General features: G+C 35.3%; 1 protein-coding gene across 1 annotated transcript; it reads right to left on the reverse strand.

Annotated features, from left to right (window-relative positions):
• Positions 1 to 12,685: 12,685 nt before the first annotated feature.
• On the reverse strand, positions 12,686 to 13,590 carry LOC145010906 (E3 ubiquitin-protein ligase RMA1H1-like). The gene has a single exon (XM_078969477.1). The coding sequence runs from the start codon at positions 13,423 to 13,425 to the stop codon at positions 12,709 to 12,711; it is 717 nt and encodes a 238-aa protein (XP_078825603.1). The 5' UTR covers positions 13,426 to 13,590; the 3' UTR covers positions 12,686 to 12,708.
• Between the last annotated feature and the right edge of the window lie 923 nt (positions 13,591 to 14,513).

Below are 14,513 nucleotides of genomic sequence, written 5' to 3' on the forward strand. Positions count from 1 at the left end.
GGAGATACATAAATGGCCAGAGAATGTACAAGCAATACCTTACGTACTGGACCAGAAATAATCCACGAGACAACTGAAAATATTGTGCAAATTAAGGATTGATTAAAGGTCGTACGTGATCATCAAAAGAGCGATGCTGACGTAATACGTAAGCCTTTAGAATTTCAAGTTGGAGATAGAGTAATGTTGAGGATCTCCCCTTGGAAATGTGTAATTCAATTCGGGAAGCGGGGCATTCTAAACCCACGGTATATAGGACCTTTTGAAATTCTAGCATGAATTGGTTCAGTCGCATACCAACTCAAGTTGCCTCAAGAGTTAAGTAATGTACACAATGTTTTTCACGTATCAAATCTCAAAAGATGTCTATCCGATGACACTCTTGTTGTACCTCTCGACGAGATGCAAGTCAATACCAAACTCAACTTTGTAGAAGAACCTATCGAGATCATGGATCGAGAAGTCAAACGATTAAAGCAACGTCGTATTCCCATAGTGAAAGTTCGATGGAACTCTTTAAGAGGACCTGAATTTACTTGGGAACATGAAGATCAGAAGAAAGAAAATTACCCCCAACTATTTGACAAAATCCCATCCATAAGATAAATTTCGGGACAAAATTATTCTAACAATAGCCAAAAAAGTCAATAGACAATCACATGTGATTATACCAATCATATAATTTCGTAAACTAGTAATGTGATAAACGTACTATGTGGTTCATGATAAATTCTAATACAAATACGAACTTTCTTTGTAAAACAACTCAAAGTATATTTCCATATGATTCCAAAGATATAGAGAACGTCTGAATCTGACTTCGTATAAGAAAGTTGTGATAAACCGAACACTATATATCTCTATAATAAGAGGAATTTAAAATAGACTTAGAATTAGTCATTGGAGTCTAAAATAGAGTTTTAGTACTCGTAAATACCTACATGTGGATATAAAGAACGTCAAAAACGGAGTTCGTATATGAAACCTGGTCGTCGTACATGTCTATTTGTGGCCTAAGTATAAGACAACATAATGAATAATCAAAATAAAAGAGAAGTCTTGACTGCTCCGTCTTCACAAAACCTGGTCGTCGTACATGTCTATTTGTGGCCTAAGAATACAAGTTATTTTGAAAGCGAGTATCAACAATAAAGCCGGTGAATTCATAAGTATTAATGTGTCTTTGATTGGTAAAATTATTAACTAAAGACTTGTAAACATTTGGAGAAAAGTTTGTATAAGTATGAAAATGTTTGTAAGTAATTGTAAACGTTTGAAAACTCTAGAAAATCCCTATGATTCCTACTAGTATAAAAAGTAGTCTTCTACCAAGACCTAACTGTTTTGAAAGTAGCCTTCTACCAAGACCCAACTGTGTTGAAAGTAGCCTTCTACCAAGACCCGAGTGTACGACTAATATTATCATTTTCTAATCTACCTCATCGATTAGGTGGATATGACACATGGTAAAGGTATTAATAATATATTTACTAGAGTTTTATCCTTTTGTAATTGTCGTATATACAGTGTAAGTACTGTAGTATTTGTAATAAGTGAGTACTTTTGTACTAATTTGCCTTAATTGAGGGTTAAGGCATAATGTGATCGCTAGATCCCATACTAAACGCTCCCTGTCAAGAGATTTCGGAAACCAAACGCAACCCTTGCATGATTGCAAGCTGGGAACATGCACATTACTATGATCATGTATACCCAATATAACTATCACAAAGTATTAATGATTCATTAGTATAGTTAGATCCTGAACTTGCTCCATGCTATAGCACCTTGTTATGTCTGTTTTGTTATCGTGTATTGTAAGAGTATTTATGTAAGTGTATCTATGTAAACGTATTCATGTAAGCGTATCTATGTAAACGTATTCATGTAAGCGCATCTATGTAAACGTATTCATGTAAGCGTATCTATGTAAATGTATTCATGTAACATGTAATGTATTAGTATAGACTCATGAATGAACCGAATCTTGTGTGATTCCTTGTACTTGGAATGGTAAGTAGTATCTCCTAACAATGCCGATTATAGTTACTAGTAATGTACGTGTATAACCGAAAGTATGCATTTGCTACCCAAAGGTACTGAACTGACTGAGGGAACTTTTATATCTATATATGTATACATGATATATAACTAATATTTAGAAGACATTCGGACAAGAAACCGATGCCCTAAGGCCACATCCCAACGAGGAAGAGGAAATATAGCGAGCTATCCATACTAAGTCCTTTAAACATTATTTATATAACTATACATATATAGGCATGCATTTGAAAATATATAAGCGTAAAATAAGTTTTGTAAAACCCTTAAAAACTTTGATACTAGGAAACGATGACTTGATGTCATTTTATAAAACGATTGAAAGTATTTTGTTTGATAAGACAGTTGAAGTATAAGGAAATCCTTTGTTTGAAACACATTTGTAACAGAGTTTGAAAGGAAACTTACAGTATGTAAGAAATTTTGATAAAGAGTTTTAAACATGTAAAAACTTTTAAGAAAGTCATTTGAAGAAATCTGTTTGGTAAAACAGTCAACGTATAGTAAATCCATTTGCGTGCTAGTTATTAATCACATGTGATTGATATAATAACTAAACATGATTTAACTTGTATTCCCCCCATAAAGCATTTATAAACATTTAAAAGGTTAATTAAGGGGTATGAACTCACCTGTAGTGAGTGGTTTGGATGAACGGACTGTATAGGATGCCAAGTGTCAAGTGAAGACTTGAACACACACAATGATCTTAGTTAACATATAATATCACATATATGTATCCAATTAGTCTTTAAACAACTAATTAACAAAGTTAAGACATCCTGGGACATGTAAAACACCTTATATAAGTGCTATAAGTCCTGAGGATTGCATCTAAGTGTTGTAGGACATTGCTATTGAGTTTAGGGTTCAAGGGAACTCTCTATGGGATTTTACGGTTTTGTGACCATAACTCATTGAGTTTACGGTTGTAAAGTCATGATTTTGCGGCCGTAGGCTCATGCTTCTTTGACCATGTGTTGTTTTGAAGCTCTACAAGTCCTTAGAAGCCTTTCTACTTGAAGTATAAGCCTATCGAAGTGATTAGGGCACCATTTCACTCCTAAATGGAGTTTACCGTCCTTAGACCATTTTCTTTTGGGTTTACGACCGTAAACCCATATGGTTTATGGTCTTTTGATGTTTTTAATCCCTTAACTCATCAAGGAAGGGATCTAAGCAAGTTTCCAACGCTTAGGAGGGACTAGGGCACACCTTGGCACCTACTTTACGGTTTACGGCCCAAGAACACCTTGGACCGTAAACACCTTGTTCCTATGTTTCTTGGGTGATTTCCTTGATATATGGACGTGTAAAAATTCTTAATATACTCTAGGATAGAATTACTTACAAGGTAGAGGCTTGAAAAGGAGTTCACGACCCAAGAACACACAATTGTTCTTGGTGTTCTTGAGGATCTTGAAGATCTAGCCAAAACACGGGTTTTCATGGATGAAATCAAGAGTGAATCAAGTAGAAGTAGTGTAGTAACACATAGATGGAAGAGAAGGATTACATATGTGAAGATTGGGACGAAAACTTGAAGATCCTTGGGAGAGAAATCGGGTTTTCTCTAGCTTGAAATGGAAGAAATGATGGAAAAATGGCTAAGTGCCATATATATACTCCATGGATTTTACGGCTGTAAACTCCATGTTGAACCGTAAACTCCAAACTCATAGAGTATTGAGACTTCAAGGATGCACAATATGCCCTGGAGTATACATCCTATGTTTACCTCTTGAAGGAATAAAGATCAGAATGCTCAAACGGACACCAAACGCGCTAAGAGGTAGCAGAAATGAGTTTGACTTTCAATGAAGTGTTTGACTGTACAGGATAGAAATTTCAGGTTGTCACATTTACATGTTCAAATGATGTCCAAGGCCTAGATCTATGTTAGTATGCTTTAGTTTGGAGTATTATGGCTTTTGGACCAAGATCTATGTCCTAGAGAAATAGGGTTTTAGCTAAAGCCATTAACAAAGATTATTAGTAGGTAAACATGGAAACTTTACCCTTAAAAGGACATTTCTAGTGTATAGATGAAGTATGGAGCTTAGATCTGAAGAGTAGGGGCTTAATCCTTTGAGATGGCCTAAACATACTGAGGAACTCGGCATGTCCAGAGAGGGACTCAACGAATTGAGTTGTTTTGTCCTGAGTTTTGTAGAAGGTAGGACTCGGCGAGTTGATTCAATAAATCACGACTATAAGTAGCTTGGGGAGTCGTTAGAGCAGCTGTCATTTACCCTAAGAAGAATTATCAGTTTCTGACTAAGTGTTTATGGCAATGATAGTCGGGGAGTCGTTGGAGCAGCTGTCAGAGATTCCTCATCCGAGAATTCACGGTTAGCTTACGAGGTGAGTTTCCTTCAGTAATAACGGGTCGAAGGCACCAATGTCGGCCCGTGTAGAGTAGCTAAGTGTGGGCTGGGTCCGTATGTTAAAAATTTTTATGATTAGTAGTTAAGTGTGGGTTAGGCCCGTATCTTAGACTCTCTTATAATTAGTATCTATGTGTGGGCATGGCCCATATCTTAGTATCATCTGAGTATGTTTATGAATTGGTAGATAATGGTTATACTTTTTATCTCTGTGATACTTGTATGTATGTTTAGTTAGCGGAGTGTGAGCGGGGGCCCATATCTCCCAGATAGCGGAGCGTCGGCGAGGCACGTACCTCCTAGCCAGCTAAGTGTGGGCATGACCCGTATCTCCTAGTTAGCAAAGTGTGGGCAAGGCCCGTATCTCTGAGATAGTTTAGGGTAGGAGAGGCCCGTATCTCATAGTTATTCGAGTGTGGGCGAGGGCCCTTATCTCCTTGAGTATGGGCGAGCCCCGTAACTCCTAGGTGCTTGTTATATGTTATGTGTATGGTTTGTGGTAGTTTGGGGAGACTCACTAAGCTCCGTGCTTACAAGTTTTAGTTTTGGTTTCAGGTACTTCTGGTAGCAAAGGGAAGAGCTCAGGATGATTGTATTGCATACACCATTGGTTCAGCCTAGGATGTTTAGACTCTGATATTTTGACACATGATTTGGATACAGTAGTTTTTTTATGATGATTTGAGATACATGACTTATGATTTTATTGTGATGTTTGTTGAATTATGTTTTTCTTAAATGATTTTAAAACGAAATTTTTGGACCGTATTTTGAGTTGTTTCACTCATACGAACATCTGGTTTTACCTTTACTATCTAAGTGTGACATGGGTCTCTCGACAAAAGAGCTGAGTCCTTGTTGTAACTCAGAAGACTAACAACGTGGATTAGCAGTCCACCTTTTATCAATAGATATGATGCAGTTGAAACATAGTTTAGTGTTTAAGGTTTACTTTACAAGAAACAAAAATGAATTACAATATTCATAAAGTCGATGATTCAAAAAGTATCCTTAGCATGAGAACACATTAACAAATAATCAGAAGCAGATAGAGTATTCACAAAGGTGGTATTCTAAACCCACTTTTTAATACATTTTCTCATAAGTGAATGTGTAGTACATGATTGTATGTTTAAGAAAAAAATCTGCAGTATTTCTCCTTAGCTCCTAAGTATATATATATATACCCGAGTAGCAAAGAGAAAAAATGAAAAATGAATATTTTTTAAAGAAACAATCATGTAATACATATTCACGTCCTAAGATACAATATTCAAAAAGCAGTCCCAAAATGGGGACAACCCAAAATTAATTCCTACAACAATTTCGAGCGGGCATTTCTAGGCTCATGATGATTACTCAGAAGACAAACAAACAAATAGAATTTGGAAGAATTTTTTTGTCACTTATAACATCTTACATTTGTATATTTTAGTTATTTATATCATATGATTTTGTATTAAGTATTCTACAATAGCATTGTACTTTGAATATTATATTTTTTATTCTATTTAAGCATTGTACTTTTGAATATATATATTTTTATTTATAATATCATATTTTATCCTATTATAACATTATATTTAATTTTTTTTTGTTGTTTAAAAACATTGTACTTTAAATATTCTACTATTTATCAATTTGAGCATTGTATTTTTACATATATTTTTTTATTTATAGTATGATATTTTATCTTATTATAGCATTGTACTTTACAATATTTTTGGAAAGTACAATGCTATAATGGAAAAAATGAAAAAAAAAGGTTTGTGTATTTGTATGTAATTTGGAAAGTACAATGCTATAATGGAGAAAAATTAAAAAAAAATAATTTGTAAAGTACAAACTATTTTTTTTTTTTCATTTTTTCCATTAAATGCATTGTACTTTCCAAGTTGTATATAAATACACTATTTTTTTTCTTCAATTATAGCATTGTACTCTCCTAGTTACATACAAATACACAAACGTTTTTTGTTTTTATTTTTTCCATTATAACATTGTACTTTCTACATAAATACACTTAAACTTGCTTCCTATACATATTGCATATTCATTATTGCATCTTATATTATAAACATTACAGTATAGACAAATTCACTTAAACATACATCCTACACATATTACATATTCATTATAGCATCATTATTTTTTCATTTTTTCCACACATTACATACATAAAATATACACATTTTACATACAAATACTCTTAAACATGCTTCTCACACATATTACGTATTCATTATAGCATCATACTTTTTTCCATTATAGCAACCTTCTTTTTTTTTCATTTTTTCCATACATACAAATTACATATATAATTTCCAAAGTCATATGCATATACATACATAAATAATACATATACAAATACATATACACATACATTATAATACCCTACTTTGTTTTTTTCATTGCACACAAATACACTTATACAAAAAATACACATGGAAAAACACATACATGAATCATAAACATACAAATACATATCATATATACAGAATATATACATTCCACATACAAAATGAAAGATAAAAAGATGAAAAGGAACCTATAGTGGTGTAATTTCGAAGTTTTCTTGCAAGGGTTCCACAATCTGATAGTAATTCTTGCTTAAATTTGATTTTTCCGACAACAATCCTTAAATCATTAAATTAAAAGCTTAAAATCGGTAGTATAACACCAAAATAGAAGAGAAATAGAAAATGTGGGAGGATCAGACCTATCCTTTCGTTTTGGGTCGGAATAGCTCGCTAGAGAGCTGCTTCTATCGCCGGAGACGCCTTGTCATTGTGCGGTAATGGAGGTGCTGTGGTGGTCAACGGTAAATCTCGCTAGCCGGTGATAGAACGTCACAAAAATCGATGATGATTGGATCATGGTTGACGAAATCAACTTCGAAAAGTGCAAATGAGGCAAACACAGAAAATAGTTGAAGTATGGGGGGGGGGGTTATCTACAAAGAGCTTTTGTGATCACGGATAATAGCGGTGATACCCCCGGAGGGAAAAGTCAGTGCACTTTTTTCGAGCATTAGCAGCATCGGATGTCGCCGCAATTGTCGTCAACGCTAATAGTATGCATTCTATTCATTTCCAACTATTGGATTAGATGTAGATCGAACGGACAGGTTTAATGACATTTGATGCGGTTCGACAGTGTGAACATAAAAGGAAATTAACGGCGAAATCCACCTTTAGTGGCGACAAATAACACGGAAATTACTTGTCGGCGCTAAAGACGTTGCCAGTAATATGATCATTTCTTGTAGTGGAAGTTAGTTAATGTTCTTATATTTTTCAACTAGCTGTGAGACCCATGTATTATATGAATTTATTAAAAAAACATGAAAATTTAAAATTTTAAAAAAATTAAATTTATAAGAAAAAAATAATAAAAATATTTAATTATTAAAATTGAGGTGTTTATGTGACAATCCGAAAATTTCCGTCACTGTAACCCGTTTCTGTCAATAAAACCGTTTGTATTCCAATTTTCTGTTAACTTTGGATTAGGTTAATTAATTGAGACTTTTAGTATGACCTCATGAGTGTCCAAACACATTAAAAATGCATGAGAACACCCTTGATATTGAATTGGAAATTTTTTTAGTTACAACCACGTCGGGTCACGACAACTTAATCGGGTACGACCATAAGCCTCGTTTAACGTCAGTATCGGGTAGATTTCCATCGAGCCTCAAAATCTAACCCTATATAAAGGTGAAAGAGCTTCATTTGAAGCTTTTTCACTCTCTCTCACTAATCTCTCTCTACAATCCAAACTTTGATCCAAAACCACCCCTTTTAAGCTCCAATTGGTAAGTGATCTATCCTAGCTTAAAGTTTAGCATGTTTAGCTTTCAAATTCATGTTTAAATCATCCAAAAGGACCAAAGACATGTGTTTATGGCCCAGGAACAATCCCAAACCGCAAACACCTATAAATGGGATTTTGAAGCCCCAAAACCCTCCCAAATCACTTCTAGTGCTTAGCAATGACTTAGGGGCTTACATGAACAAACTTAAAACACCAAAAATTTAACATATGGGGAGTAAACATGATTTTACGGCCCAAGATTATGCTTGGATCATAAACACCCCTTCTAAGGTTGTAAACACCATTTAAGGCGTTAAAATACCCCTTAAACACCTCCTATGCCTTGGAATAATGTCTAAAACCAACCACCATTGTGTTACGGACCTTAAACATGAAAGAAACCACCTCCTTAGGAGATTACAGCCGTAAACCCCTCCAAGGAATGGTTACTGGGGCGTAAACTCCTTTAAAGTGGTCAAATGGTGCCCTAACTTCCTTCCATGGCTTGTACATTGGACTAGAAACACTTGTGCTTAACTTAGGATCACCAAAACACAAAAGGAAAGGGTATATGAGAGTTTACAGCCGTAAAATCCTTGTTTACAGTTGTAAACTCCTTAAAATGGTCCATATGTTAATCAAATCACTTCCCTTGCCTTAGAACTGAACCTAGCCTCATTCCACTAGTGTTATAAGACCTTTAATCAACCAAGAACACACCACCCATGATTTTACGGGCGTAAACTCATGGGGATATGGTCATTGGGCCGAAAACTCCTTAGGAGTTTACTATTGAAGAGCAAACTCCATATTTAGGCCTTACACCCCCTTAGATGCAACCAGAATCACTCCTAACACTTGATATGAAGTGTTTTCGCGCCTCGGAGTGTATATTCTTATTTAAATAGTAGTTCAAAGTCTAATTAGATACAATTATGTATCTCTTCATATTACATAGGAACCTCGCGTGTATTCAAGCCCTGAACTGACACTTAGCATCCTACCGATACATTTCTCGTTTGGTGAGTTCATAACCCTACACCTTTTTCCGTGTTTTACAATGTTTTCAGGGGGGGATACAAGCAAGAGTACAAGAATATCTTGTACTCAAACTTTTCTCGCCCATAAACCGGCAGGTCTACGGGTGAGAAAAGTCATAAATGATATCGGCCTTCCTTTTTCAATATCTAGTTTATAGTGTGGTTATAGAACTAACAACTTAGATAATGGAGATTTACTTTTAAGTAGTAAAGAACTTAGTAAATTAATAACCTTAGGAATTAGTTTACTACCTACATAATAGTTTTATACACGTATTAAAACTAACACACTTTTCAAGGATAATCAGACTTTCAAGAAACTTCACTTAAACGCTACAAGTATGGTAGATACTTGTACACTGCATTCCGAATCGATAACCAACCACCAATTTTGAAGGAAAATAAGGGTTTTTCCTGAGATGGCATAACTGTTATTAACCAAACTGTGTAACAATTGGATAACTAAACTTTTCTTATAAGAAAATATGGGATTTTCTTGTATAACAACTTTTTCAAAAAACCAAAGGAAACTTGTTCTTTTACAGAAACAAATCGCTTATGAACTCACCAGTTTTATGCTGATATTTTTAAAACTGCTTGTATTCTCAGGTTCTCGTTAGATAGGTATCCCGCAATCTTTTGGAGAAGACGGAGCATATAGAAGTCACGTCTTTACTTTTGTTCAAACTAATGTATCTATAAAAACATGTATTACTTTGTTTTCAAACATATGTAAATATTCCTATATAATGTAATGGCTGTGTTTTCTATGCTGACTATGTACATTGGTTGTGATACTTTGCATGACGTCCTCCGCCCCGTAACGTTTCCACCATCGGTTTCAGGGTGTGACAGTTTAGTTTTATTTTAAATTTAAACTAATAATTTAAATAAATAAAAAACTAAAACAATTGAATTCAATTTAGAAATTTAGAAATTATAAGAAAAGTTGCATTAATGAATTGGATATATATTTATTATTATATTTATTACATTTAAATATTATATAAAATTTAATAAAAGAGAAAAACCACAATGAACATGTGACATAAGACATAAAAGGATAAGAAGTAACAAAATTATTTTTATTTATTAGGAAGTATTTATAAGACTGGAAGGAGTGGGAAGGAAGGTTCGCTCACTTTTGGTGGACCATACCCTTCTTTCCTTCACTCTCCTTTCCTTCACCTAAAAGCCAAGGAGTGGGAGGGAAACCCTTCCCTTACTTTTTTTATTTTAAATAAATCTAATTTTTTTTGTTATGAATTATATTTTTTAAATTAATATTAAACATAAAACTTAATTAAAAATAAAAAGCATTTCATTAATTTAAATAAAACATACATTAAACCTAAATTGTATAAAAAAAAGTAGAAAAAAAAAACACACATAAACTAAAAATCAAACAAACCACCAACGACCTACGAAAAATATTTTTTCAGAGTTTTTTCCCTCTTCTTCATTACGAGCTTGAGAGCCGGTACCGAGAGATGATCGACGTTTTCCATCAAAAACTTCATGTCTTCCATTTCTTGTCTCTCTGCCCGCTCCTTTTTCCTTGTTTCTTCTTTTTCTTTGTCAAAAGTCAAACGTTCGGAGAAATTTAGATTATATCGATCAAACGACGATGTTATCTTCCGCATTTCGTCAATGTCCACGTTGAAATCAGATGCACTCGAAGTAGTTCATTTTCCCTTCTCTTCTCTTTGTCCCTACCCATTGGGCGTTCAATTTCTTATAGCTCGAGTTCATCGTCCTGAGTTAAATATTGACCGACCCGAGCATCGGAGGAGGTTGTGTAGCCACTAGAGCCCGTTTTCGTGCGCTTTGATTGTTGGACTCCAAAAATAAAATCCCGCTCGTATTTTTTCCACCTAGGACTTCGGACCAATAATTTCCAACAATCGTGCCACTTGAATGGTTTTTCGACTTCCTCAAAGTAAAACTGCAACGCTTCGTGAAGTATTTCTTCGTTGCCTTGGCCGCTTTTTCGTTGGGTTTTTAGGTTGTTGTACAACCCGTTAATTTTTGAAACCCCGCTTGCTATTTCTCGAAACTTTGAGTTAAGTTGATGTTTTGTACGGTAGTCGTCACATTTTCCTAGCTCCTCTTGAAATCGTTCTAAAATGTGAAACCAAAAATGTTCTCCCGTTTGTGCGTTTCCCTGAATCGAATATTCAGAAATATCAACCCAAGCTTTGACCAAAACTAGCTCTTCGTGTGGAACCCATAGTGTTGGCTTTTGTCTTCCCGGTTGTGCGACACCCTCGCGCACTTGGTTTTTCCCTCTACGTCTTTGTGGTGGTGATGTTGGTTGAGTTTCGGGAACCATGTCTTCTTCTTCCGCGTCATCCGATTCATCGACAAGTTGGTGGTGGTGTTGGGTTTGAGTTTGAGTTTCAGTTTGAGTTTTGGGTTGAGTTTGATTTGGCGATTGTTGATCCGGAAACACAACAAAGTTTGAAAACATTTGCAACGGAACATTTGGAACTTGCATCGGGTAATATTGGCCAACATTTTGGTATTGGAATTGTAGTGGTGATTGAATGAGAGCATCGAGTTGGGGCGGTAAACTCCTTACTGAGATGAATCGATTGAAAAAATATTGTGAGCAGGGATGTTTATACTCGAACCATGACTTTTTTTTTCCGTCGATCGGAACTTGAGTTTGTTTGTCAGGATTCATTTTTTTTTTTTTGGTTGATATAAAGTAGAGAGTATAGAGAATAGTTTGATATGTTTAAAAGTTATGTGTATATATTTATAGTAGCTGTAGAAGGATAAAAAATAAATAAATAAATACAAAGTAGCCGTTACAGCCACAAGAAAAAAAAATCATTTTTACCAACGCTATTTTTTCAAAAAATAAAATAAAAAAATAAATAAATTGATCAATCACAGCATGAGAGAGAGAGCGGGAGAGGCTCCCCTCTCCGTTTCCCGCTCACAGCTCCCCGCATCCGTTCCATACGGCCTAAGGATTTATAGATGTATTTGACTTCAATTCCCTTTTAATTGCTTTAGAGTTTAGATTACTTTTGAAGGTTTTAAGGTTTGATTATTCGTTCAGATTTATTGTTGTCTGTAGAATATTCTTCCTCTCGTATTCCAATCTTATATCATTCTTTATTAGTATTTAGTACTCGAAACTTTTACAATACACTTGAAGTCATGTGTTATGTATCCCGGGCATCCGTGACAGCCATATAATCAGCCAATTGTGTCGCAACGCAATATTGATTGATCACCAACTTGGATCAACTACCACCGTATTTGGTAACAAAATATAACCAGGAAACTAGATGATCGATCCGCCAATTTTAGACCACAAAAGATCATCAAAGAGTCGAGGCTTAAAAAACTTACGAAAACTACGGAATCTCTAAGAAAAAGATGACCTTAATTTATGTAAACAATAGAAGACACAATATTATGCAACAAAACAAGAAAGTATAAATTCGGCTTAGGGATCTATCGGCTTCGGTAGCCTGCCTTCTTGCTCTTCGGGTACTAACCCCAGCAAGATTATAAGAATTCGGAGTAGCAAACAACGGGGTATCCAAGTCCCCCAAGATCCTCCCTGAAACCATTTCTCCGAGCATCCCGATCGTCGGACTAGGACAAATGCTGGCGGCCATATCTACGCCTCCACGGCCAGGCATGGCTAGAGGTGGCGGCGCTCGTTGTTGAAAGCCACGCCGGCTAACTTGTGTGGCTGGTGTGTCTATAACTCCATAACGCGGCGTAGGTGGCCGGCGAGGTATCACTGTTCCTAAACTTGGAGTCTTTTCTTCGCTAACAGGAGTTGGAGCTCCACGACCATATAACGGGACGATAGTCTTCTGAGAGACTTCGCTTTTGCATACGGGGCACTGCGGGGCTTTCTTTTCTGGGTTTTCTGGTGATGTATTTTGATGATGAATCCATTTATAGATACAAGGCCAACAATAGAGGTGGCCACAGAGTGTCACTACCGGATCTTGAACAGATTCTAGACAGATATTACAGTCAAACCCACCGGAAACTCCATTATCCAGTTTATCGATGCTTTTCCATGGTTTATCATCTTTGTTAAAGCTGTTTTCACGTTCGTTATTATCGAAGTACTGATCCGTATCCATTAATCTTCAACTGAAGCAGATGAAGGAGTAAAAGGTACTTATTAAATATGGATCTTGGAGTTGAAGGTTGAGACACATGTACAGGATGACTAGTTTATTCACATAAGAAACAGAAAAGGGATGGCCAAATGGTTAGGAAGCCATTGACAATTGTAAAGCTTTTGATTGAAGTTAGTTTATATAGGGGGAAACGAAGCGGTGATTGATGATAAGATGAATGAGGTGTAACAGCCGACAAGAACTATTACAATAATGTTATCGTCGAGATTGAAAAAGGGAGTCAAAGTTTTATATAACAAACCACAATTATTGATGCCTTTTTATAAAATAAATATTCCAAGAAAACAAATATTTGTGGTGTCCAAGAACCCTAGTTAACATCTAGAACGTCAACTTTGTTGTTCTACAAAAAAAAAAAAAAAATTATTATATCTATTGAACAAAAAGAATCTTTTATCTTAAAGGAAATTTTTTGGTCCCGGGCGATTAGATTTTACAATAGTTTGGCTCAACAAACAAGGGTTTTCTATTAGATAATTAGGTTGGGGGAGTGGGTGCAGTCCGGACCGCACTCCTCTTGCCGCATAAACACAAGCACCACTCCTAGGTGCGGTGCAGGTATGGCGGAGACTGCGATGCAGTTTTTGGAGGGAGCGTTGGATGCTTGATTTTGATTGGCGAGCTTGATTTGGGTTTTTAATTTTTAATTTTTTTCCTTTTAACCTTTAACATCTATTTAAACCTTCTAATTCTTCATTTGTCTTTTATATTTTTCTACTACATTACCTCTCAAAAAAATCAAAAAAATTTCTTCGTCTGATTTTTTTGAAAATTTTGATGTTATGTTCGATGTTTTTGTCGTTACTGATAAATTTGCAGAACAAACGTATGAAGCGGCGTGCAGTAGGGCATCTAGCAGTGCTGAACAGAGACTTGAAGATCTATTTGTTAAAATCGTGATGAAACAACGTCAGATACAAGGCTACTTTCAAGAAAATGCTACTTTTGAAAGATACTATTTTAAAAGGCGCTTCAGAATGTTCAAACAATTGTATGAACGTATAGTCAAAAAACTAATGAGGGAGTGT

This window comes from Lactuca saligna, chromosome 8 (genome assembly GCF_052625555.1).
Source record: "Lactuca saligna cultivar CGN05327 chromosome 8, ASM5262555v1, whole genome shotgun sequence".
Taxonomy (NCBI): domain Eukaryota; kingdom Viridiplantae; phylum Streptophyta; class Magnoliopsida; order Asterales; family Asteraceae; genus Lactuca; species Lactuca saligna.